The sequence below is a fragment of the Orbicella franksi genome, chromosome 2, assembly GCF_964199315.1.
Source record: "Orbicella franksi chromosome 2, jaOrbFran1.1, whole genome shotgun sequence".
Taxonomy (NCBI): domain Eukaryota; kingdom Metazoa; phylum Cnidaria; class Anthozoa; order Scleractinia; family Merulinidae; genus Orbicella; species Orbicella franksi.
The window spans coordinates 13,422,793-13,446,725 of NC_138146.1; the positions used below are offsets into that span (position 1 = coordinate 13,422,793).

The following is a 23,933-nucleotide window of genomic DNA, read 5'->3' on the forward strand; positions in this document are numbered from 1 at the left end:
AAGCCAGAGTCTAAATCATAATTATAAACAGAAATATGTAATATTAGACTTTGCAGAAACTGCTTTCATTGCACATTCCTTCGTTTTATCAATACACTTTTTATGCCTCCTGAACAAACAAACTGCATCCGGCTTTTTCCCTTTGTTTGACAAGTTTCTTTACACAATCAGTAAAATTTACTTTTTACTGATGTAATTTAGGTATTCTATACAAACCCTTTCATTGATTAATCGGTCATCTTTGTGTACTTGAGACTTATGGCAGCATCAATAGGAATAATGCAGCAAATACTGACTATTCACATGTAATGCAAAGGGAAGTAAAGCATTTTGTCAAGCTCCCACCTTCAGCGCCCGACAGATCGATGGTTACTGACATTCTATGACAGGATTCATTTCCTCCACGGCAGATGTTTCACTTTAAATACCGCCCTCTCAACCTATTAGACCCTATAGCCATTAAAAACTACGAATGTTTCTACTTATCAGCTATGCGCTACGGTATTACGTTTTACATGTATTTGAACATCCAAACAGGTATTTAAACCAAACTTTCATTACTCTAAATTGATTGAATTTCCCTGCCTGTAGAAGCAAGTACAAAATTGTATTCTTCTGAAAAACATGCTGCTAGGGTAAGGAAATGTAAGGACAAAACTTGGAAACACCTACCACATAAAAAGACGAGAAAAGCGGAAACTGTGAGTGTTCTTTGAGACGTTTTGCGAACTGTATCCATCTTTAAATCAGTCTTCACAACGTAGAAAGGCAGCTGGACTGAGCGTCACACTCCAGGAAAGCTCTTTTAAATCCATAAAAAAATTATTTCGATTCGGCGACGACACGAACTGGGTATTTTCCTCCTGTATTCTAGAACCAACCTACGGCACTCAGGGAATCTGGCAAACGTATTTTCAGTCTTTTGGGAAAGTAACTTTCAGTTTCTTTGCTATTTCATTATTTCCTTGTATTTGAGCTCTATCTGAGAGAATGCTGTTATTAACGTGCATTGATCATAAGTCTTAACAAAGGATATCTTTCTCTCTTTCATTTTTACAACTTAACTGTGGAATAAAAGTTTCATCGCATTCAAATTGTTCCCTGTTAGAATAAACGCGTTTTGTCTTAGTATCCGTGGATCCGACATTATTTGCGGGGCGAACAACTTAATTTGGACGGTCAAATTTTGACATGACAAGGTCAACCGTGGAGATAAAAAAGTAATGCACATTGCACGCAGACAGTGAAAAATGATATATTTTTTTTTCTATCGCTTTAGTTTTGGTTCAACGACAGTCAGTTGAAAGCCGCTCTTACACTAGTGATAAAGCTTAGAGTGTATCTTGCTGACAGCCCTGTGCTTTCGGTTTTCAGCATTGCATAAATATGGCGTGTTTGAGTTAAAACAGAGAGACCCGTACAATCTGACAAATATTTACATCCATAAGGGGATGAACTTTTGATCACTTTAAGCTGAACTAGCGCTATTGTTATCTTCTGGAAAGACTTGGTTTTCTTATAAAAAAAACAACTGAATAGCTTTTATTTTTACTTGTTCTCGGTGCGACAAAGTCCACATCCCGAGTTGGTGTAACTAAACGTCAACTGCATGGTCGTTCAGTTGTAGGGAAACAAAGTATGGGAATCTTTTTGTCTTAGCCTACTAGACATACACATTCTATTTTTATCTATTTTTAAGCCCTACAAAAAGGTTCTGTATTTTTTATTGTCCTCGAAGAAATGTCGATTTTTATTTCTAGTTGTAAAACGAAAGAGAAAAACGAAATAGCGTTTTTTGCATCACTACTAAGTAGCGTTTCTTTACTTGCAAAGGCTTTGTAGAAACAACAGCAATGTGCCTGATTCAAGTTTGAAAATCGAAGCTCCGACAGTTTTCCCTTCAACATGACGTTGCTAGGATACGTCATGTTGCCGTAGCAACGATCTGACGCAAGAACTTAAAACTTAAAACTTCCCGGTGCCTTTTTCCACAATTCCAGTGTCTGATTCAACAGGTTTTTTTTCTAAACAATGATGACCTCTTGGGTGTATTTTGGCGAAAAAGGCACTTTTCTCTAAAGACAGCTTACGATCAATTACTATGTAACCTCAACGTTAACGAGTGTCAAAAGAGAGGATAAGAGTTATGAGAAAACGAAACAGGGTATAATAGTTTCCTTTACTTTTATTGTGGATAAATATATCTTTACATTCACACGGAATTACTCCGTTCAAGACATAACACGCTATCATTTAATGATACAGTACATTACAAAGTTGAGTTGAGTTAAAAAAAAATATTGACTTGTTATGGTTTCTTTAAAGAAAAGCTAACAAGTCAAAATTCGCTAATTTAAAGGTTCATCAGCAATTGTACAAATTAAATTTTGTATACATAAATTATTTTTTATACATATTATGATGCTTTCATATGTCATGTTTCACAATTATTTGCAGGATTATCTGTATAACGCATGCGATTACAACGCTTACATCATTCTTATTGCAGACTATTTTTAGAGAATCTTACATAAGCTACATTGAGGAAAAAGACTTGAATATTATGCATTATTTATCGCAAATCTAAATTATTGAAAAAGGAGGTGAAAAAAAATATTTAAACTACTTTTTTCTTGAATAAAGAAAGATTATTGAGTTATGCTCTGTTGTAATGTCATTGCTTCTCCCAGAACATAAAGACTTGCACATCACATCAAGCATACAAAACTATCGAGGGTCGAGGCTCTGGTCAAGAACTCAGTAAGGCTAGGATTAAGCTAGTTTCAGTTCTGCGCTTTCCAAGGCCTTCACGGCGAATAGCGAAGCGCGCGAGTGACGTCATAACTCAGACAAACAAAACGGAATTGTGGAAGATTTGACGCTTTTTCAAGCGTGTAAGCAAGTGTTCCTAGAACAATTTTTAAAACAAAAATTTGGTGTTCATTTTCCTCCTGTTTCTCTCAGAAAACGCCTATGTTGTCTGACTCTCGCGTGGTTCCAATAATTTGCATTCTATTTTTAGACTTCGCGCGCTTCCTTACTGGTTTCGGTAACGTCACCCTTGCGAACAGTCCGTCTGTCACATGACTCAAAACGAACTGACCGCGTGGAAATGGGAAGAGGCAACCTTACGATATCGCCGAGACAATATCCTGGAAACAGGAAAAGTCTAAGAGATTCCGCACGGCGCCATCACTAAGCTAATCACGACACTGAATGCTATCAACCAGCTATTCTGTATACTGTAAGGTCCTGGGTTGTTTCCAGTCGATCCTGTCGTGTCCGCGGCAGATGTTGCCGTTGCCCTGGTTGTGACAGTTGTTCGGTTGACATCATCTACAGCCGCAAAACAAAGAATGTAATAGTTGGTTTAATGGTCAAAATCAGACATGGCATATAACTTCAAGCGTCAAGCTTGTTTAAGCGTTCACGATTTCTAAGCGATGATCAATCATGAACGGCGACACTCGCGATTCGCGTTCTACCGCTACAACAAAAATCGCTGTAACGGGTGGAATTCCACCTTAAATGTATTTACCCCTTTTCCTTGCCTAACTAAGGCCCCGTGCACACTACGCCAGAGGAATTTAAAAACGGAGCTTTCTCTCTCAAAACACATCAAATGTTTTCCGTTCACACTACGGCAGAGGAATTTGAAAAACGGAGCTTTCTCTCTGACGCATCAAATGTTTTCTGTCCACACTAAGCCGGTGGAATTTAAAAACGCAACAGTCACCGGTCATTTTGGATTTGTGTTTTAGGAAAACTCGGGAAGGAAAATCACATGATTATCGTGACGCCATCGGTTTCGAAAAGCTCCGTTATCAAAATATTTTCCGTCCACATTACATGAAAACGAAAAACCGCCATTTTCAAATTCCTCCGGTTTGAAGAGCGTTTTCGAAAAGCCGCTAGCTCCGTTTTCGTGCCGGATTAATGTGGACGACAGGCCTAACCGTAGAAATACGCGTTTTATAATTTTTCCGGCGTAGTGTGGACGCTGCTTAAGCTGTCACTCACAAAGAACAGAAGCGTAATTCACGTGAATCACACTGACCTTCTCGAGGCAAGACTTCTTTAATCTTGATCATGTAAACTCGAGGTCCTTTAGTCATAATCGTAGGGTGTATTTGGCATTGAAACTCCAATCCGCGGTCAGCCTGTGTGACATTGGACAGAATGATTGACAGCTTTTCTGTCTTCAGCCTTGTCAGGTACTCTGGACAGGAGCTGATGCAATTTTCCACCAAGGTGCATGGCGAGGAAGGTCTGCAGTAGGCTATTTTCACTTTCGTTCCATCTTGTGCGATTCTGTACCACTCAATATCTTCCACTTTTTTCTTAGTAAACATGCCGTGAAATATTTGACCCAGATCAAGGTTTTGCCCAGCTGTGGAGGACAGACCTAAAATAAAATAGGGAGAAAATTAACATTGTCACAATTCGTAACAATAAAATAAAAGTGAAGTAAATAAAATTAAATTGCACGATGTTCCCATTCATAGCTGGACGACTCTAACTACTCTGCACTTTGTCGTCCAGTGTCATGTTCGGAGATCTACCATCTTTATTCTTCTCATTTCTTTCTCAGTGGTAAATTTACCTTTAAAACTTTTCGCTTTTAAACAAGTCAAACAGGTTGCTAAATGCATGATTTTAGTCCAATTTCCTGCTTGATAATTCTAGAATTGCTGCCATCTTTTTCCACTATTTATTCATTGAAGTTTTGTAGTTGACCATCAAATCAACCTTTAATCATTAAAGTCAAAAATTTAACTATAAAGGTTTTCTATCAAGGGAGAACTGCTTTTAACAACTAACTCTTCACGTTAAAAAACTTCCGACATTGTACACGCTGTAGCCAAGCCGTCGCTGTATAAACCCTTTATGAATTAATCTCCTCATTTATAAAGAAAGGCGCAACTGAATTCACAAGCAATTTTTTCACTGAATTATAATCAATCAGTCCAGCTATAATTTCCACTTACAACGCTTTGAAGAAGTCACGATTATTTTGTGAGCAATGGGGCCTTTGTTTCCGCTGCGTTCTATGGCACAAGTGTAGACAAGTCGATCGTTCAGCTTCATCTGTTTCACAGGAAGCGTTCCACGAACAGGATTGCTTACTTTGATTCTTTGATGGAAACTTTCTATGTTTCTGTATCTGGTACACTGCAAGCTTTTGTTGCAGTAGCCAACATATTGCTTCTTGAGATGTTCAGGGTCAGTGACCCTCCATTGAAGCTCCAGAAAAGTTCCATTTTGGAGGACCGATTCCAAGTTGGGACATTCCAGTGCGATCTGCTCGTCAGGGCATTCTGTTCGCTGACTGTCAGCTAGAACACCTAATGAGTGAGAAACGATTTCACTTAATGATAAAACGTCCAAATATTTCTGTGATATCCTTCCAAATTAACAGATATGTCCAGTATTAGTCAAGCTCGAGGTGTTTATACTGTAAGACACCGACCGAATTTATGCCGTGTATCTCGGGGATATAACGATTAGCAACTGGGGCATGTCAGACAAATATGCATTTTAACAAACTTGTTGCAATGCCGGCAAAAATAGAAATTCGACGAGATTTCGGGTCCTTTATTAATCAGAATACTTTGCCGATGATCATCGGCGAAATTTCGGGTCCTTTACTGTACAGACAGAATTACCAAGCCAAGAAAGCGGTTCTGTATAACCGGCGACGTTTATGTAATTTCCCATATTTATTAATAAGGGACCGTTCATTTTTTATAAGGTAGGGGGGGGGCTGGTGGGATTTGGGGGGGGGGCCATGCGGAAAAAAATGGCTTTCGAGGGGGGGCCATCCCAAAAAAATAAGGGAAAAAGGGGGGGTCACGTGAAATATTTTAGTAAAACTTTAAAATGGCATAATGTTTGAATATCAAAAAAATTGCTATAGAATAAACATAGAAGGCAGGATACAAATTTATTACAAACTTTCCTTCTGCTTTAAAAAAACGTTTGGCGACAAAAAGCATTTGTAGCTACTGAAAAGAAGTATTTAACACTGTTATTTTCGAATGCAACTTTCACTGGCACTCATCTTCATCTCCGCTGTCGTCGAGTTCTTCGTCGCCGCTTGTGCTGCTATGGGAGTCTCTTTCACCAATGCTGCAAGAAGCAGCAATGCTTTCCGTCAGAGTGTACTCTTCAGGGTACATGAAGGTGTAAACATAATCTCTGACTTCCCGCTCAAGGTTGGGGGTGATTCTGCTTCTTGCAGCATTGGTGAAATAATTCCCTTCCAAGAGCTGTGCGATGTATGGCCCATCTCTTCTAAACATCGACGTGGCAACATCCTCAACTTTAAGACACTCTTCCGGGACGGCCGTTCTAGGAGGGTACACAAGGCATTGTGGAAGATCATTTCCTAGCGGGTTTCCAACACAGATTCCATAAACTCGTTGGACGTTGTTTTCAGTCCGCTTCCTCTTTCTTTCATTTGACTTTCTGCGGTTTTCTTTTTTCCTTCTCCTTTTGTTGATGTGCTGTTTGAGTATGCCTTTGAATATGTTGTTATAATTGCTCTTCTTATTTTCTAGTGCTTCCATGTCCTGCGTGACCTTCGTCAGCTTAGCTTCTGTTCATTTGATCTGTTTTACATTAAAACTGTGGGCAAATTCTTCGCCCTGCTTTAAAGCAAGCCCATTGGACTGAAAGAGTGTGGAATCGTGTTCCTTTACATCTTTCAATATAACATTCAACTTTTCCACCATTGCTCTGTGCTCTTTGATGGAGAAGTTCAGTTTTCTTCCATCACTGGGCTTCAACTGGTACCCTTGCATGGAAAACTCACTCGCCCTTTCTGAACAGCCATCCGCACCTAGAAAAATTGCTTCTTTTGCTTGTAAGATGTCAAACTGCCTGGATCGTTCAGCTGTAAACCTTTTCTTAAACGACTCGTCGCTTTCGCCATTATTGCGCATTTTGGAATGAGCCTCTTTCATGATGCTCATGTAGTAATGCGCTCTTTCCCCGATTGGATTAACAATATAAAGAAGAAAGAGCATGGAAGTGGCAGGCTGGTTTTATCTGACCCAGAGAGCGTTGCTCTATTTGCAGATAAGTTTATTGTCAAATCGAAGTTTGTGGTGGATTATCTTCAGCATCTTGAAGTGCTGGAATTTAAAAGGAAAAAGAGAGCAGAAGGAAAGGCAAAGTTAAGTAGGGAGGAGGATTATCCTTGGACTGAGTTGTGCGAAGATCTAACCAAGCTTAAAAAGCTACGTGTTCCAGAACTAAACAAGTACTCAAACCACCACGGGCTGAAGCAGCATTTGAAAAGCAGCAAGAGTGAGAAAGTAAAGGCAATTGTAAGACATTCATGCTTGCAGCAGAAGAGTCCTCTCAGAGCTGGCCAACCAACACTGAGAAATGCCAAGACATTGACACAAAATGACAACAGGGCAAGTGTTGATAGCAGTGAAACGGATGAAAGTGACAATGATGAGTATGACAGTGATGCCATTGACTCTGGGGGAGAAGATGACTCAAGTGACGTCATTCTTGCATTCATCAATTCAGATGAGGAAGATGCCAATGAGAGGCCAAATGCCACACGCTCAGGGCGAGCCATAACTAGGAGATCCGAAATTGACTTCTCTTTCTTTTGATTTGTTTTTTAAACAACAGCTCTCTGTCGTATAGAGATTGTAAATATTGTCTTCATAGTGAGCACAATAACGTGAAGCAGGGGCATAATAGAGAAATATTAAAAAAGTTGAAATCTAAATATTGTTTGTTCAATTTTTTTTTGGGGGGGGTCATCCCAAAAAATTACCGCTATAAGGGGGGGCCATGTGAAAAAATTGGTAAGCTGAGGGGGGGTCATGCGATTTTTAAATGGTGCTTCCCAAATCCCACCAGCCCCCCCTCCCTCATAAAAAATGAACTGTCCCTAACGTAATTTTCTCACATTTGACAACACAGCATAAATTTTGTGGTTCTGTACATTGCAACAGTCAATACGTGTCAGAGACGATATTTACATCCGAGACGCCTACATTTCTAGTTTATATACGCGGCAAAAATAGTGTTATCGAAGCTCGAAGCGAATCTAGGTTCTATATTCCTGAGGTTTCGGCTTCAATTGTCTCTAGTCAGACTGGCACAATCAAATATTTGAAGTTTTCGGCTGTTCATTGACCCGGCAGTCTGTAATCAATTTCGGACGTATCACAGTTTCGCTAGATCGATGATATGGCAAGATATTTCAACCTTAGTACTTGTATTTGTACGTGCCGCTGAATTTTTAACCATGAAACGTTTGATTTAATCGGAGCGGCAGCCATAAATATGGAAAAATCACGGTTACTTTCGCAAATAAACTTACCCGCATATACAGCCACGCACAGACTGTAAATTAATAGAAACTTTCCGGTGAAAAGTCTTTGTAAGACATCGCTCTCGCTGTAAAAAGCCATAACTTGCTTTCAGACTTGCTTCAGTTGCTTTCCGTGCCAAAATCGCGTCTAACGTACGCTTCACTGGAAAGCATAAGCTTTCTAGTTACATATTTTTACCCCTTACACACGTCTATATTTAGTTTTTGCTTACGCAGGTCCACTCAGCGACAAAAGGCGAAAATTAATTAAGATTTTAAAATAAGTAATCGCGTTTTGAAACAATAGGCCATTGACAGCCGCGAGAAAAAGGTGTTTTACACTGGAAATATAATTTAACTAATGTTTCTCTGTTTGTATTTGGAAACTCGCATCGGATTCCGTATTGAAATAACAAAATTGAAGCTGGAATTAACAGCCTTGATTGAGTGATTTAGAAAACAGCGATTTAAGGAAGTGGCCGAGTGTCAATTACGTGCGCGCTTGGTTGCGCCCGAAAAAACTTTAATTAAAACACAGGTGTTGTGTAAAAGAAAATGCGTTGACTTTAATTTGTTTATTGTGTGACAAGCTTTTATAAACTCATTATCCAACAAGCGTATAAAGTTAAGTAGAATTCTTGATCCCCGACCGACCCCTGAGTTGCTTCAATGAGGCAAATGTGAACTGCTGGCCTGCATTTTGAAGTACTTTATGCTTTCCAGATCCCGTTACTAGTAATGTACGGGCATGTTTTGATAATAATACCCTCATTTCCTAACTCTACATGTATCTAACAAGGGCTGTTTACGTGTGTAAATCATTCGCATGAGTCAACTGTCATTACGGTCAAAACACTTGTATTTAAAGATCTTTAACTCGGAAAAGGTTTCTCCCTCAAAATGTTTCCTTTAATTACGGCGCTTGTTTGGAGTTCGATGGTCGTCTGATACTAATATTCCAGAGGGGAAAATAACGTTTTCTGTACAAGCCAGAGTTAAAACCATAAACAGAAATACGCAGTATGAAATTTTGCCAGTTTAGAAACTGCTTTCATTGCACATTCCTTAGTTTTATCAATACATTTGCATGCTAACAACATGCATGGGGGATTTTCCCTTTGTTTGACAGATTTCTTTATACAACCAGTGTAGTTTATTTTTAATATGTTAATCAGTCTCATTGATTATTCGGTCATGTGGATTACTTGGACCTTATTCACCATTAGAAACGCAGCAAATTCCTCTTTTGTGGTGTAGTTATAAATCTTCTTTGGACATTTGGTACCGAGGTTTGAACACACGTTTCCTGAAAAACTTTGCAACATAGCAAAATAACGATTGTTGCGAATAAAAGACCTGCAGTCGTGTTCAAATAAAAATCAGTCGGCAACTTGAAAAGACCGAACGGTCAGTCAAGGTCACGTCATTTATCTGTCACTCACTGACCGTCACTGGCATCATAATAGAGAAAGGGGTTTTTCCTTTGCTCTTTTTATCTCCTTCAGATCTTACATAGTCCGTGAGACTATTTGATAGGTCAGTTCTATACGGTGGCCCATATCTGCAAACACAATAAACAATTCTTGAAACGCAACACAATGTTTTTGAAACACAAGTCAATATCTGTGAAACACAACACAAAATTATCGAAACGCAACACAAAATTATCGAAACACAACAAAAAATTATTGAAACACAACACCAAATTATCGAAACACAACAAAAAATTATCGATTTAAACACAACAAAAAATTATTGAAACACAACAAAACAATTATCGAAATACGACACAAAATTATTGAAACACGACACAAATTAAAATTATTGAACACAACACAAAATTATCAAAACGCGACAAAAAAATTGAGGCAGAATTGATGTGCTCCTGATGTGCTACTATACAACCCATAAACCCATTCTTACTCGACCGCTGATACGTTATGCGCCTTACAAACTCCCGCCATTTTTCGTGACCATTTTGCTTTCGCGAAATGCTTTAATTTGTGCTAACTGTGGAGCTGTTTTAAAACACTGATCTAAATTTTGTCATGCCAGTACCAGGTCTCGGCTGCTCAACAAAGTTAAGCTCTGTTCGGCAGGGTTAGTACTTGGATGGGTGACCAAATACGAATACCCCTTGTTGAAATAACTTCTTTTTCTTTTTCTTTTTCTTATTTTTTTCCTTCCCTTTTCAAGGCGATATTAAAGTGCCACTATGATGAAATTCTCGATACCCAAGTTTTGACTTTTTCGTACACAATAGGTCTTTCCTAAATGTCTTGGCAAATTTCAATCTATTGCGAACATTAGAACTCATCTTTTTTGGACCTTTATTTCTGAGAATTTACGGCCGCCATTAATTTTCCTTGTTGTTGTAAAAAATTGCACGAATATATGAACCAAAGTGTTTGTTATTCTTTATGCGAATTGCGGGTAATTGTTATTATAACAGTAACCCGTGCGGTATTTTTGAGAAAATGACGTCATTTTCTCCAATTCTCAACCAAGACTTGGAACAAGGAAAATTAATGGCGGCCGTAAATTCTCGGAAATAAAGGTCCAAAAACAGCCAGTTCTAATGTTCGTAATAAACTGAAATTTGCCAAGATATCTAGGAAAGACCTATTGTGTACGAAAATGTAAAAACATGGATATCGAGAATTTCATCATAGTGGCACTTTAAAGACTGCAGAACCCCCAGCCTTGTGTAATGTCGTTTCTTCGAATTCTACATGTTTTTATCAACTATTTGTTCCTCATTTCGCCATGTCCGTATTTACGTGTATTTGTTTACAATATCGTATAAATAAACAGCAGAACACGTCCTTCGAATTCTCCTCAATTCTCTTGACTATTGATCGTCTAAAACATTTAATCACGGCTTGAATCATTCGAAAATACATACAGCTCATCAATTTTGTGACTTTCAATGTCTTCTTTTTCGGCAATCGATATAATTACAGGTAGCTTTTATTTACAAAAACGTTCGCGCGAAAATTTATTCAATGTAATGCATTCCTGCGATAATATAAGATATTGAGTGTTTGCGTCAGGAATTCAAAGAATAACTAACTTGACACGGTGCAAGCGACCTTAAAACGGCCTTAAACGGCGGATGCTCGAAACCCGGGGGGAGCGCCTATATGAAAAGGTCAGGGATGCTCGTAGTCTCGGGTACAAATCAAGGATTCTGGTCTCACTTAGGGTGTTGACGACGAAACGTCACCATTTTTAACTGTCAAAGTAACCTTTAGGGTGCACTCAAAGAAATAATAATGAAAAGAAACGCTCTCATTTAATTTCTGTTTTTAGGCTTGATTTCCGCTGATCTCTCCAGTACGCGAGTCGGGTCTGCAAGTGCGTGCAGGATCCTTTCTTGAACAGTGGCTAGTAATCGAACAAGAAGCTTATCGCCTTGACTAGGTGATATGCTTCTAATCGAACCTATTCCGTTTTAAGTGGCAGCTTTTAGGGGTCCAATGAAGCTCGAACAACTCCCATCCATATTAGTCTCCTTTAGGAGTTAAATTCAAATTTTCAGACGAGCATCCCTGACCTTCTCATATGGGAGTTCCCCTCCGGGGTTTCAAATGTCTAACGGGAAGTGAAGGAGTGATGGAGTGAAATCGCTTCACCACTACAAATCGGAAAATAACATTTTCCAAGTTTAAAAATGGCGGGATTGAGTTAGGCGCATAACGAGTCAGCGGTTGACTAAATGATAGGATTATCGGTTGTATAATAGCACATCAATTCTGCGTTGATAATTGTGTTTCAATAGTTTTGTGTTGTCTTTCAATAATTTTGTGTTGTGTTTCTATAATTTTGTGTTGTGTTTCACAAATATTGACTTGTGTTTCAAAAATATTGTGTTGTGTCAGGAGCCATAATCGGGGACGGAGACCGTAAGCGCGCGCCATTTCTAGTATTGGGGTTGTCCCCATAATATGGGACAATAATTCTATTTTTAGAACAAATTGCGCCATCACCTGCGGCACACGCGCGTACATGCTGCGAGGATTTTTGCGGATGTCGCGCGGGGGAAATGGCGTACAAAATTCCCGAAGTTTTTCATGTTTTTGGCCCACAACTCAACGCGTTTACGTCTGTTGGAATTTTGCTTAAGTATTTTCGTCGTAAGCTGCTCCAGTTTGAGTGAAGTAAGACAGTGTCGAATTTAGGTATGTTCCGCTGTAAGCTTATATATATCGCTGACCAGGCTGTGTTCCGACGGATGCTTCTTTTACATGAGCTGTACATTACTCCACTTTAAATTTCACATACGTTGAAGATTAACAGCTTTTCCATTACACAGCAAAAAACTAGCTGGATATATTTAGATATAGCAGAGCTTCAGGACTTCATAGTTTCCCAGCTTCTCTTGCCACACGCTTGCGAGGAATTTGCCAGTCTATCGCGATTGAAAAGTAAAACAAAATAATTGCTAGTTTGGTCAGTTTGAGTTTCGCCTGAATTGTAAGCAACGCTTGATGTTTCATCAAGGCCCAATAACTTTACGTCCGTAGATACTGCTCAGTTTTATTCGTGTAAAAATCCAGTAAATTCTCTGTTGTCGATGAATGAGAGCGCCCGCCGATGCGTGTTTTTTTACAGTCCAAGTAAACATGGCAAATTGTACTTCCGCCGCACTTTCGTGTGAAAGCGTACATCGAACTCAAACAATAACTCTATAGTTTTTAAATATGTTTAAGATTGATAAATGTTTGAGAACATATTAAAAGCTGAGCTGAAAATATGTGAATAAAGCAGAAATAATCAGCAAAGTTACGATGACGCTTTCTTTAATCAACTTCGAATAACGATTTCGATTTTGTTGATCGAGTTATCAAAACTCCTTGTCTATTTTCATTTTCGCAGTGTGAAACTTCACCATGCTTATGTTGAAGAACTCCCCCACATGATGTTACTAGCCTTTTTTGCGTTCGTGAAATTTGTTGCAGCATCTCAGCGCAAAAGATAAAGAAAGAAATCTTTGTCAAGATTTGTTGACAATTGAAAACACCGACTCGGACTTGAAAGTGCACGAGCTGCACTATGCAAATGAGCTACTTGTACGCGTCAGACTTTCCTTTCAGAAACTTTTGCAAACTCACCAAACGAGCAGAAACAATAAAAAACCATCAAAACAGGTTTTGGTTATGATTAACCATTGTCTGAGAAACTCACAAATTAACTCGATACCAGAGTAGAGAGTTTTCTTGCTATATTCTTAAATCAGAACAAACGCAAAAACATACGTGTAAGCTTACAACTAGCGTGAGTAGATCTTATTATTCATTCCCAGCGCGAGATTGAAGTGTTTTCGACCCTGAAAAGCCCACCTTTTCCGTTAGCTCAGAGCATAAAACTACATATAAGCGCCCTGGTTCGTATTCCCTGCCTTATTCCCTGCCATCGCTGTGAAGAATACGCAAGATAATCTCTCAAGGTCTCTCAACTCTCACCACTTGATTACGCAACGTGACAACATCCCCGCGAGAGCCCCCGACATGTGCGTGGATCCGCGCGGATATATGACGTCAGGATGGCGCAATTTGTTCTAAAAATAGAAAAATTGTCCCATATCATAGGTGCGCGCGGATCCCAAGGCTTACGGTCTCCGTCCCCGATTATGGCTCCTGGTTGTGTTTCAAGAATTGTTTGTTGTTTTTGCAGATATGGGCCACCATAGTTCTGTCATACGGTCCGCGTACCGGGGCTTTACTCGCAAGATAGGGAGTTTTAGCAATGACGACGGCGACGCCGAGGACGACGCCTTGTAACTGAAAAAAGCATTTATATTTTACCCTCGAATGTCGCAACTATGCATATCGGTTTAACAACGTGCTAAGACTTAATATGCAATGACGGCGTTCAATTCAAAAGGAAGGCACGAAAAATTAGCCATTGCGGTACGCGTTCTCCAAAATACGTACGACTTTGTCATTTCACGTTGTTGTTTAGCAGAGGTCGGCAAAAAAAAAATGCACAAAGGTTCAAAACGCACGTGCAGAACCATTGTTCTACTCATTAAACCCTTTGTTTGGCGACGTTCTCGTTGCCGTCGCCTTTGTGGTTTGCTAAAACTTCCTAGGCAACAGAAGGCCGCCGAAAATTTATAAGATCAATTTCATTTGTTTAAATCAGTTTCAAAATATTCAAAACAGTTTTTGATACAGTCTTAAAAGAAATAAACACGATATAAAACTATGAAGTTAATTAGCAACCCTCGCCGGATCTCTGATCGACCAGCTATTTCGATGTGGAAATGTGAAATGCTTGCCTGCATTTTGATGAACTTTTTAGGTCTTGTTAGGAGTAACGTGCGGGAGTTTTTTGATAATGGTACATTCATTTCCTCGATGTATCTTAGTAAAAGCTGTTTAAGAGTCAAGTGTGAATGCAGTCAAAACAATCAGAAACCAGCCTTTAAAGATCTTTAGCGCGGAAAAGATTTCTTCCTCAATGTTTTCCGCTCTATTTCCACGGCGCTTGTTTGAAGTTCGATGGTTGTCCGATACTAATATTCCAAAAGGGAAAATAACCTTTTCTGTACAAGCCAGAGTCTAAATCATAATTATAAAAAGAAATATGTAATATTAGACTTTACAGAAACTGCTTTCATTGCACATTCCTTCGCTTTATCAATACACTTTTTAGGCCTCCTGAACGAACAAAATGCACCCGGCTTAATTTTTCCCTTTCTTTAGACAATCAGTGTAATTTATTTTTTAAATGTAATTTAGATGCTTTTTACAATCAGTTTTATTGATTAATCGGTCATGTGCATTACTTGGGCCTTATTCATCAATAGAAACGCAGCAAATACTGACTATTTAGATATGATACGTAATACAAAGGGAAGTAAAACCCTTTTTAATCTTCCACCTTCAAATAGTAGCTAATAGTGTCCGACAGATCGATGGTTACACACTGTGACAGGATTCATTTCGTGCACGGCAGATTTTTCACTTTAAACACAGCCCTTCCAACCTATTAGACCCTAAAGCCATTAAGAACTACGAAAGTTTCGATTTATCAGCTATGCGCTATTATGTTTTACATATATTTGTACATCAAAGCAGGTATGACCAAACTTTCATTGATCTAAATTGATTGAATTTCGCTTCCTGTAGAAGCAAATAAAAAATGGTATTCTTCTGAAAAACATGCTGCTAGGATAAGAAAATGTAAGGACAAAACTTGGAAACACCTACCACATAAAGAGAAGAAACAAGCGTAAACTGTGAGTGATCTTTGAGACGTTTTGCGAACTGTGTCCATCTTTAAGTCCGTCCACAACGTCGAAAGGCAGCTGGACTGAGCGTCACACTCCAGGTAACCTCTTTAAATCCATAAAAAATTCTTTCGATTCGATCCGGGGGACGACACGAAGGGTATTTTTCCGTGTGTTCTAGAAACAACTTATGGCACTCAGGAAATCTGGCAAACGTATTTTCGGCTCTATTTTGGGAAAACTGATAACTTTCGTTTTCTTTGTTATTTCTCTATTTCCTTGTATTTGAGCTGTGTCTGAGAGAACGCTTTTATAGCTTGCGTAGCTTGGCGGTTTTTTAAGCAATTTGAGCGCCCAATTTGTCTCTCACCCAGGCTCCTCGCGGCTTCGTCTCTCTTTGGCGCTCGTTATCGCGACCTCGCTGCTTTCTTAGCGCGCTAAAATTGCTTAAAAACCGCCAAGCTACGCAGGCTAATGTACTTTAGGTACTTTATACAATCACTTTCATTGATTAATCGGTCATGTGCATCACTTGGGCCTTATTCATCAATAGAAACGCAGCAAATACTAACTATTTAGATACAATACGTAATATAAAGGGAAGTAAAGCATTTTGTCAATCTTCCACATTCAAATAGTGCCCGACAGATTGATGGTTACAAACTTTGACAGGATTTTTTCCAGCACGGTAGTTTTTCACTTTAAACACAGCCCTTCCAACCTATTAGACCCTATAGGCATTAAAAACTACGAAATCTTCCATACATCATCCAAGTGCCATTATTTTTTACATCTATTTGTACATGAAAATAGATATTTAAATCATACATTGCACGACTGAAGGCCGGAATTTAATTTATATACATATTATGATGCTTTCAGATTTCATGTTTCACAATTATTTGCAGGATTATCTGTATAATGCAGGCGATTACAACGCGTACAGCATTCTTATGGCAGACTATTTTTAAACACTCTTACATAAGCTACATTTAGAAAAAAGACTTGTATAATCATGCAACTACAAATTGTTGAAAGAAGAGATGAAAAATTTTTTAACTACTTTTTTCCTCAATAAAGAAGGATTTTGAGTTTTACACCGCTGTATTGTTATTTGTTCTCTCCATTTAACCCAGAACATAAAGACTTGTACATCACTATACTGGCCTGATACATCAAACATACAATTTACGGTGGATTCGTTTCGGTAACGTTACCCCGGCGATCACCTCAGGGGAATTTCGCCTCCGTCACGTGACCCGAAACGAACTGACCTCGCGGGAATGGGAAGGCTTCGAAACAAGACAACCTTACGATAACCCTGAGTACAGTATTCTGGAAACAGGAAAAGTTTAAGAGATTCCGTATGGCGCCATAACCAAGCTAATCACAACACTTAACGCTATCAACCAGCTGTTCTTCTGTATACTGTAAGATCCTGGGTTGTTTCCAGTGGGTGCGGTCGTGTTGGCGGCAGATGTTGCCGTTGTCCTGGGTTTGAAAGTTGTTCGGTTGATTTCTATATCTACAGCTGCAAAGAGAATGTAATAGTTGGTTGTATGGTCAAAATCAGACATTGCATATAACTTCATACACCAAGCTTTTTTAAGTGTTCACAGTATGAACGATACAAACTGAATTTCTAAGCAATGATCAATCACTAACGGCGACATCTACTGATGCAACGAAAATCGCGGTCTCAGAATTTACCCTCTCTCCCAGTCAACTCCCGGTCCAACTAGCTGTCACTCACAAAGAACAGAAGCGCAATTAATGTGTGTGACACTGACCTTTTCGAGGCGAGATATCTTTGATCTTGATCATGTAGACTTGAGGTCCTTTGGTCATAATCTTAGGATGTATCAGGCATCGAAATTCCAATCCGCGGTCAGTCTTTGTGGCATTCGACAGAATGATTGACACCCCGTCTGTCTTCAGTCTTGTTAGGTACTCTGGACAGGAGCTGATGCAATTTTCCACCAACCTGCATGGCGAGGAGGGGCTACAGTATGCTATTTTCACTTTCGTTCCATCTTGTGAGACTCTGTACCAATCAATGTCTTCCACTGTTTCCTTAGAAACCATACCCTGGAATGTTTGACCCAGGTCCAGGTTTTGCCCAGCAGTGGAGGATAGACCTAAAATTAGAAGAGGAAGACGAAACAAAACAAATTATATTTTCATAAATAAAATAAACTTAAATTGCATCATGTTCCCATATGTAACTACTCTGCACTTTGTTATCCACTCTCACGGTCAAAGATCGACTATCTTTAATCAATCATTTCATTTCTTGCTCAGTGGCGAATTTACCTTTATAACCTTTCGCTTTCAAACACTAGATATAATTTTTAGTCCAATTTCGTTTTTCCCGAGGTTCAGTTGATCATCAAATCAACCTTTAATCATTGAAGTCAAAAATTAAATTATTAAGGTTTTCCTGTGCTTAAAGAGGGAGAACTACATGTAAAAACTAGTTTTCACGTTAAAAACAACATCGCACATTGTACCCCAAGCCGTGACAATATAAATTTCTTATATGAATTTATCTCCTTGTTAAGCAAGACACGACTGAACACAGGAAACAATTTTTTCTCACTTAATTATAATCAAGCATTGTAGCCATGATTTCTACTTACAATGCTTTGAAGAAGTGACAATTATTTTATTAGCAATGGGGCCTCTGTTTCCGCTGCGTTCTATGACGCAAGTGTAGACAAGTCGATCGTTCAGCTTCATCTGTTTCACAAGAAGTGTTCCATGAACAGGATTGCTTACTTTGATTCTCTGATGGAAACTTTTTATGTTCTTGTATCTGGTACACTGCCAACTTTGGTTGCAGTAGACAATATTTTGCTTCTTGAGATGTTTAGGGTCAGTGACCCTCCATTGAAACTCTAGAAAAGTTCCATTTTGGAGGACCGATTCCAGGTCGGGACATTCCAGTGCGATCTGCTCGTCAGGGCATTCTGTTCGCTTATTGTTAGCTTGAACACCTGATGAGAGAGAGACGATTTCATTAAGTGATAAATAGACCAAAGATTTCAGTAACATCCTTCATGAGCAGCAGAGGTCAAACTCGGGATGCGTACTGTAAAAGGATAATTTCTATGTGACTGTTACGCCGGATCAATCCCATCAGTCAAAAAAGAAGTTCCGCAATCTTAGATATCACATGGGAAGCAATCTCCGAGTCCAGGGAAACGTTAGCGATCGTAACAACAGCAATCGTTAAAATAGACTTAATTATGAAGTTCTTTCTCAATGATCATATGGAAATTAAGAAACCGAAATTCGTAAGTATCGCTTAACTTGTTCTGTAGCCGGATGACAGCGATCATATGGCGGGAAACCAGCCGATCTATTTTTCCACCTGCGGCATGTCAGACCAGCACTGATACGCAGTTGAACAATTTTTTTATTATAACGCCCACAGAAAAGTAACCATTACCGTATAATTATTATTTTTTAACACTTCAACCTTTCAACAAATCTTTTTAATTTACTTTATTATAAAATGCGTTGGGGCAAAAGGGTTAGAAAGCGGTTGCGTCAATATAACTGCGGCTTTCGCGCATGTAAGGGAAAACCCCCAGCTTTCACTCAATTTACATTTAATGTCAACAAATTTGTAACCAAACTGTACACTTTCTCTTCTGTTGATGCCCCGTATCAGAGAGGTCTTAATTACAGACACTATTCGACGACGCTTTCATTTGTAGTTTACATGCATATGTGCGGCACAAATTCAGTAATCTTATCTGAGGGCGACTGCACTAAGATTTATAATTTCTTAGGTTTCCGCTTCAATTGTCTCCATTCAGAAACAGACAAAACATTGACTCTGTTGAGTATTGTTGCAATCAAATTTTCAAGAGGCGTGAGTGGAAAGAAAATGGAATCTCTGCTCGCTAGATATCCGGCAGTTTGTTATGGATTTTCCGTGGATCATCAGTTCGAACTTATCACGCACCGATGACATGGCAAGACAATTCGTCTTGTCGGTGAGAGAAAAGAAAGACAAGAGAATCTCCATCTCGCAGGGCATCCGGCAGTTCGGCAACAGAGTTTTTGAGGAACATTTCACTTTGTGGCAAGACAATAACAGTTTGATTCTTACATTTGTGCAAAACGGTACGAACCAGCAATTTAAAGATCATTGTAACAGTAATGAAATGTACCTACCAGCATACACAGTCACGCACAGACTACAAGTTAAAAGAAACTTGCCGATAAAAGACCTTTGTAGAGGATCGTTGTCGTTGTGAAAAGCCATCACTTTCAATAAGAAAGTCACTTTTAAGGCGCTCCTTTTATACACCTTTATTGTTATTTTCACTCATTACACAAGTCTATTTGTTTTTATAATCAATCCAATAGTTTCGCTCGCGCGCGATTGGTCTAAACACGTCACGTGACCGAATATTCCCCAACTCAGTAAAACTGGGGAATATCCGAGAATAGCTTCTGCTTAACCAGCAACTGTTAATTGCGCGATAATGAAGCCCAAAGGTGATTTTTAAAAATTTATTGTAAAAACAAAATGGAGCTGGAATCAATTGAGAAGCATCTCCGGCTGTCGTCATTACTAACTCGATACTAACCGTCAAATGTTCGATTTATTACTAAAACGTTATAACCAGAAGCAGGAGGTTGTGTAATGTTATCTGTGTATTTTTCTTTTTTCTTTTTTTTCCGCGTGGGCCAGACCGACTATCTGCCAATCTGAGATGCTTGATTCAAACAAAACAACGACTACCTGAGCTGTACAGTTAGAGAAATGTTTCTTGTGATTAATCTAGATTTTTCGCTTTAGTCATCAGTATAGATATACATACGCATGGACGGAGCAGGCTGGAAATATGTGCTGATGTTGAATTGTTTTCATTGAAAGAATGCTTGTGAAGTAAAATTGGTAGCTAATAACTTTCAAACAGCTGTAAACGATCTTGACGATGTCGATATTTCGGTTTCGATTCTTGTAAAAATCACTGTTTCTCATTTCGCTGAGTTGCAACTAGTTGTTTCATCAAACCATCAATCCTCTTTTGTCATGTAAGTATTGCTCTTTGAAGCGTTTGATTCTGAGAAATAGATACACTTTTCCGCGAAAAATTGCGGCTTAGCGAAAAATGCCTAACATTCCTTCGGTATCTGAAAGATCAAGGCGGTCAGTTAATTTGCCTAACCATCACTTTCTTTGTGATATGTAAATAAAAAAAAGGGTTTTTTCCCTTTTTCGATGCCACTTACAGACCATCGATTCGGACCACAGAACGTCGCATGGATGGCGAAAAGTCGAAGTGTTTCCTTTATCCACATTGTAATTAACCCTTGACTAAATAATTAATGCTAATCAGTGCTGTAAAAGAGATTTAAGCCAATCATTTAGTAACTGATTATAAATACCATTTATTTGTAAGTTTCTTTCTCTATCTTTATCCAAACAAGGGCTGTTTAAACCTTTCACACGAGCCTAGTGTCAATTACATGTCAAGCCAGAAACTAGCCTAACGTATACCCAGAAACCGGAGGAGGGGGAGAGCTACTTCCTATATATTCCGCCTCTAAAATGAACCTCTTACTTGCAAAGCATTCAGCAGCGGGTTCATTACCGTTGCGTACACAAACTTCGTGTAGCCCCCCAGGCCGAAAAAACAATGATTAGATACTATTGCGTACTGTAAATTATATCGTGGATGGTCTCCTTGAACACTGATAAAATCGATTTCCCTCTCAAGATTTTTGTCTATCTATATTTTCGAGGCAATTTTCCGAGTCAAATTTTCTGGCTCGAGATAAAGCGTTCACTTGGTTTTCAACACGAGCAGCAAAACGCAAATTGACTACTGAAAAATATGCTGCGTGAAAATGAAAGAACAAAAACTTGGAAATACCTACCCGTGATACATAATGAGAAGAACAATGCGTAACCTGTGAGCGTCCTCTGAGATGCTTTACGAATTGAATCCATCATTGAATTACTCCTTACAACATAAGGCGACCGCTGAAATTAGCCTTCTGGACTGTAGGTAGACTCTTAAAACCCCAAAGATGATGCAACAGTAATTTCGATTCGGTAACGTGACACGAAGGGAATTTCCCGGCCCTTTGTTGTAAAAGCAAATGACACTATAGGCATCTGGCAGGTGTATTTTAATTTCAGCTCAGTGTATTTTGTTTCTTCGTTACTTATTTATTGCCCTCTCACTACCAGCTGTTGTCCTGAGCTGTATCTGAGAGAATGCTTTCATTAAGTCATACATTGACTGAACTTGACTATGAAAGGATAGTTTCATCGTATTCACATTGTCCGCTGTCAGGATATACCCGATTTCTTTTCTCAGATCCGACATAATTTCTCATGCGTTGCGGGGCAAACACCTTAATTTGCACTGACAAGGTCAACACGTGGAGATAAACCAAGAGAACCAATTCTAATTTTTTTTTACTTTTTAATAAGTAAAGCACATTGACAATGTTTGTGAAAAACAATTATTTTTTTTCAGGCCAGTAATTCTACAAATGTACACAAATAATAAGGCTGTGTAATTCTGTCCGCATGTCATTTTGTGCCGAAACATTTTGTCAGTAGCTTAATGAAAATTTCGTCACATCCGTTTTCTTTTTTTGCACCTGTCCATTATTTTCTGTGCCTTTTTTCATAACACCGACTAGTGAAAAGGGATTTTTCCTTAACAGCAACTCGGTCAGTTAATAACTGAACCTCACGAAATGAAGTGGATAGCGGGTTTTTAAAAATTGTGAGGTAATTCAATTCGTTTCTATCGAGACCCCAGTTCTGGGCTTTTAGCAGTTCATTGAGCGTTTCCTTGTAGGGAAAAGGACATAATGTAATGATGATGAAAAACAAAACGTGAGTTGGAGAGGGAAGATTAGAGGGCTGGCCAATCAACGAGAGGCGCGTTCGTACCCAGGACTGTCTCTGCAACGGTGCAGGAGATATGAGTTCAAGATTCGAGTTGGATATTTTGAGAATTGGTTGGTCAAGAATATTATATTTCTTCATTTGTAAACTTTTACTGTATTTTTACATAGAGAGGGATCATTTATAGAAGTTTTATTATTGCGACGACGAGTATGAACTGATTCGTTCATCCTTTTGAAATGGTTTAATACACCGAGCTGAACAGGTTTTGAAACAGCCAGACGCCTTTGATCAAGCTGCTGAATGTGCGAACTATTTTCCGCTTTCCACGGGGCAAAAAGACTTCATCAAAATTATTTGCATTTTCGGGTCTTATGAAATCACGTACGAATAGCTTTCTATTTCTCGGATCTCAGACTGGACCAGACTGGGCCATAGCAGCAGCTCAGTAAATTTCTCTCGTGTTCTTAATTGCCCACCATCAAACCATAGTTAGAGTAATACTACTAACTATGATCAAACCAGAAACATCTTGTTGTACACATTTACACAGTTGTTTGGAGATAATAAAACATTGTATGTACATGTTATCATTAATAGAAATGGAAACGACTGTAACGTGTGTAGAAGTGACCTCTCTGTCTAAAACGGACACTCTCGGTGGCGGATTTAGCCGCTCAGAGAGTTCTCACGAAATAAAATTTTGGACTCTTCAAGGGAAATTCAGTCGGGCTAAGCAAGACCAGAATGTTCGCCTTAGGAGTGTAGTGTGTTGTAAATAAGAACCTGAAGCAGGAAGAAATTCAGACAACAACGATTTGGATTTGAAAGCTAATTTGGACGCTAACCTGCTAAGCTGCAGACCATCAAAACGAAAAGTGCAGCGGTCCTCTCAAACAAATCCATCTTCACAATTTTGTCTGTTCCGATCCGTCACGATGTTCTAACGCCTGGTATTTTTGTACAACCTTCCCTTTTGTAAACGTTTCCGATTGGTTTCCGTACACGTGCTCGCTTCTTAATCAGTGGAACCGGATCACATGACAGTTCAATTACACTATATGCATGCGTCATCAGAAACCTTCACTTTTAAAAAATAATGTCAAAATGTTCCGATAGCAGTAGATTAACAGTTATTGTAAGAAATAACACAACTGCTGCGAGTTTGAGACATGTTTCACCAGTTCCTTCTGCCATCACCAGTACGTGCACATTGACAGCAAATGAACTGGAACCGGTTAAATATAGTCCAACCAATAGTCAGTTACCCTGTCGGGGACACCACAGCCTAACTGCTTAATAGAGGTTGGGTAGAAATTAACATTAGGCTTACAAGACTCAATTTATTTGAATACAAATGTGGTTGTTGGCTTGTGACAACGGTTTCACTTAATGTAACCTCTTATTCGCAAACTAAAAGTTTCACTAGTGATGCATGATGATCGCAACATCACGTCAGGCTGGGA

At 39.0% G+C, this 23,933-nt stretch overlaps 2 protein-coding genes across 2 annotated transcripts; both read right to left on the reverse strand.

Annotated features, from left to right (window-relative positions):
- Positions 1 to 2,614: 2,614 nt before the first annotated feature.
- On the reverse strand, positions 2,615 to 8,469 carry LOC145478057 (uncharacterized). The gene is made up of 4 exons (XM_081455957.1): positions 8,351 to 8,469; positions 4,989 to 5,345; positions 4,058 to 4,405; positions 2,615 to 3,336 (listed from the first exon to the last, which is right to left on the reverse strand). The coding sequence occupies exons 1-4, from the start codon at positions 8,439 to 8,441 to the stop codon at positions 3,170 to 3,172; spliced, it is 963 nt and encodes a 320-aa protein (XP_081312083.1). The 5' UTR covers positions 8,442 to 8,469; the 3' UTR covers positions 2,615 to 3,169.
- Positions 8,470 to 15,111: 6,642 nt separating this feature from the next.
- Positions 15,112 to 20,738, reverse strand: LOC145478056 (uncharacterized). The gene is made up of 4 exons (XM_081455956.1): positions 19,764 to 20,738; positions 18,218 to 18,574; positions 17,369 to 17,716; positions 15,112 to 17,109 (listed from the first exon to the last, which is right to left on the reverse strand). The coding sequence occupies exons 1-4, from the start codon at positions 19,852 to 19,854 to the stop codon at positions 16,931 to 16,933; spliced, it is 975 nt and encodes a 324-aa protein (XP_081312082.1). The 5' UTR covers positions 19,855 to 20,738; the 3' UTR covers positions 15,112 to 16,930.
- Positions 20,739 to 23,933: the final 3,195 nt, after the last annotated feature.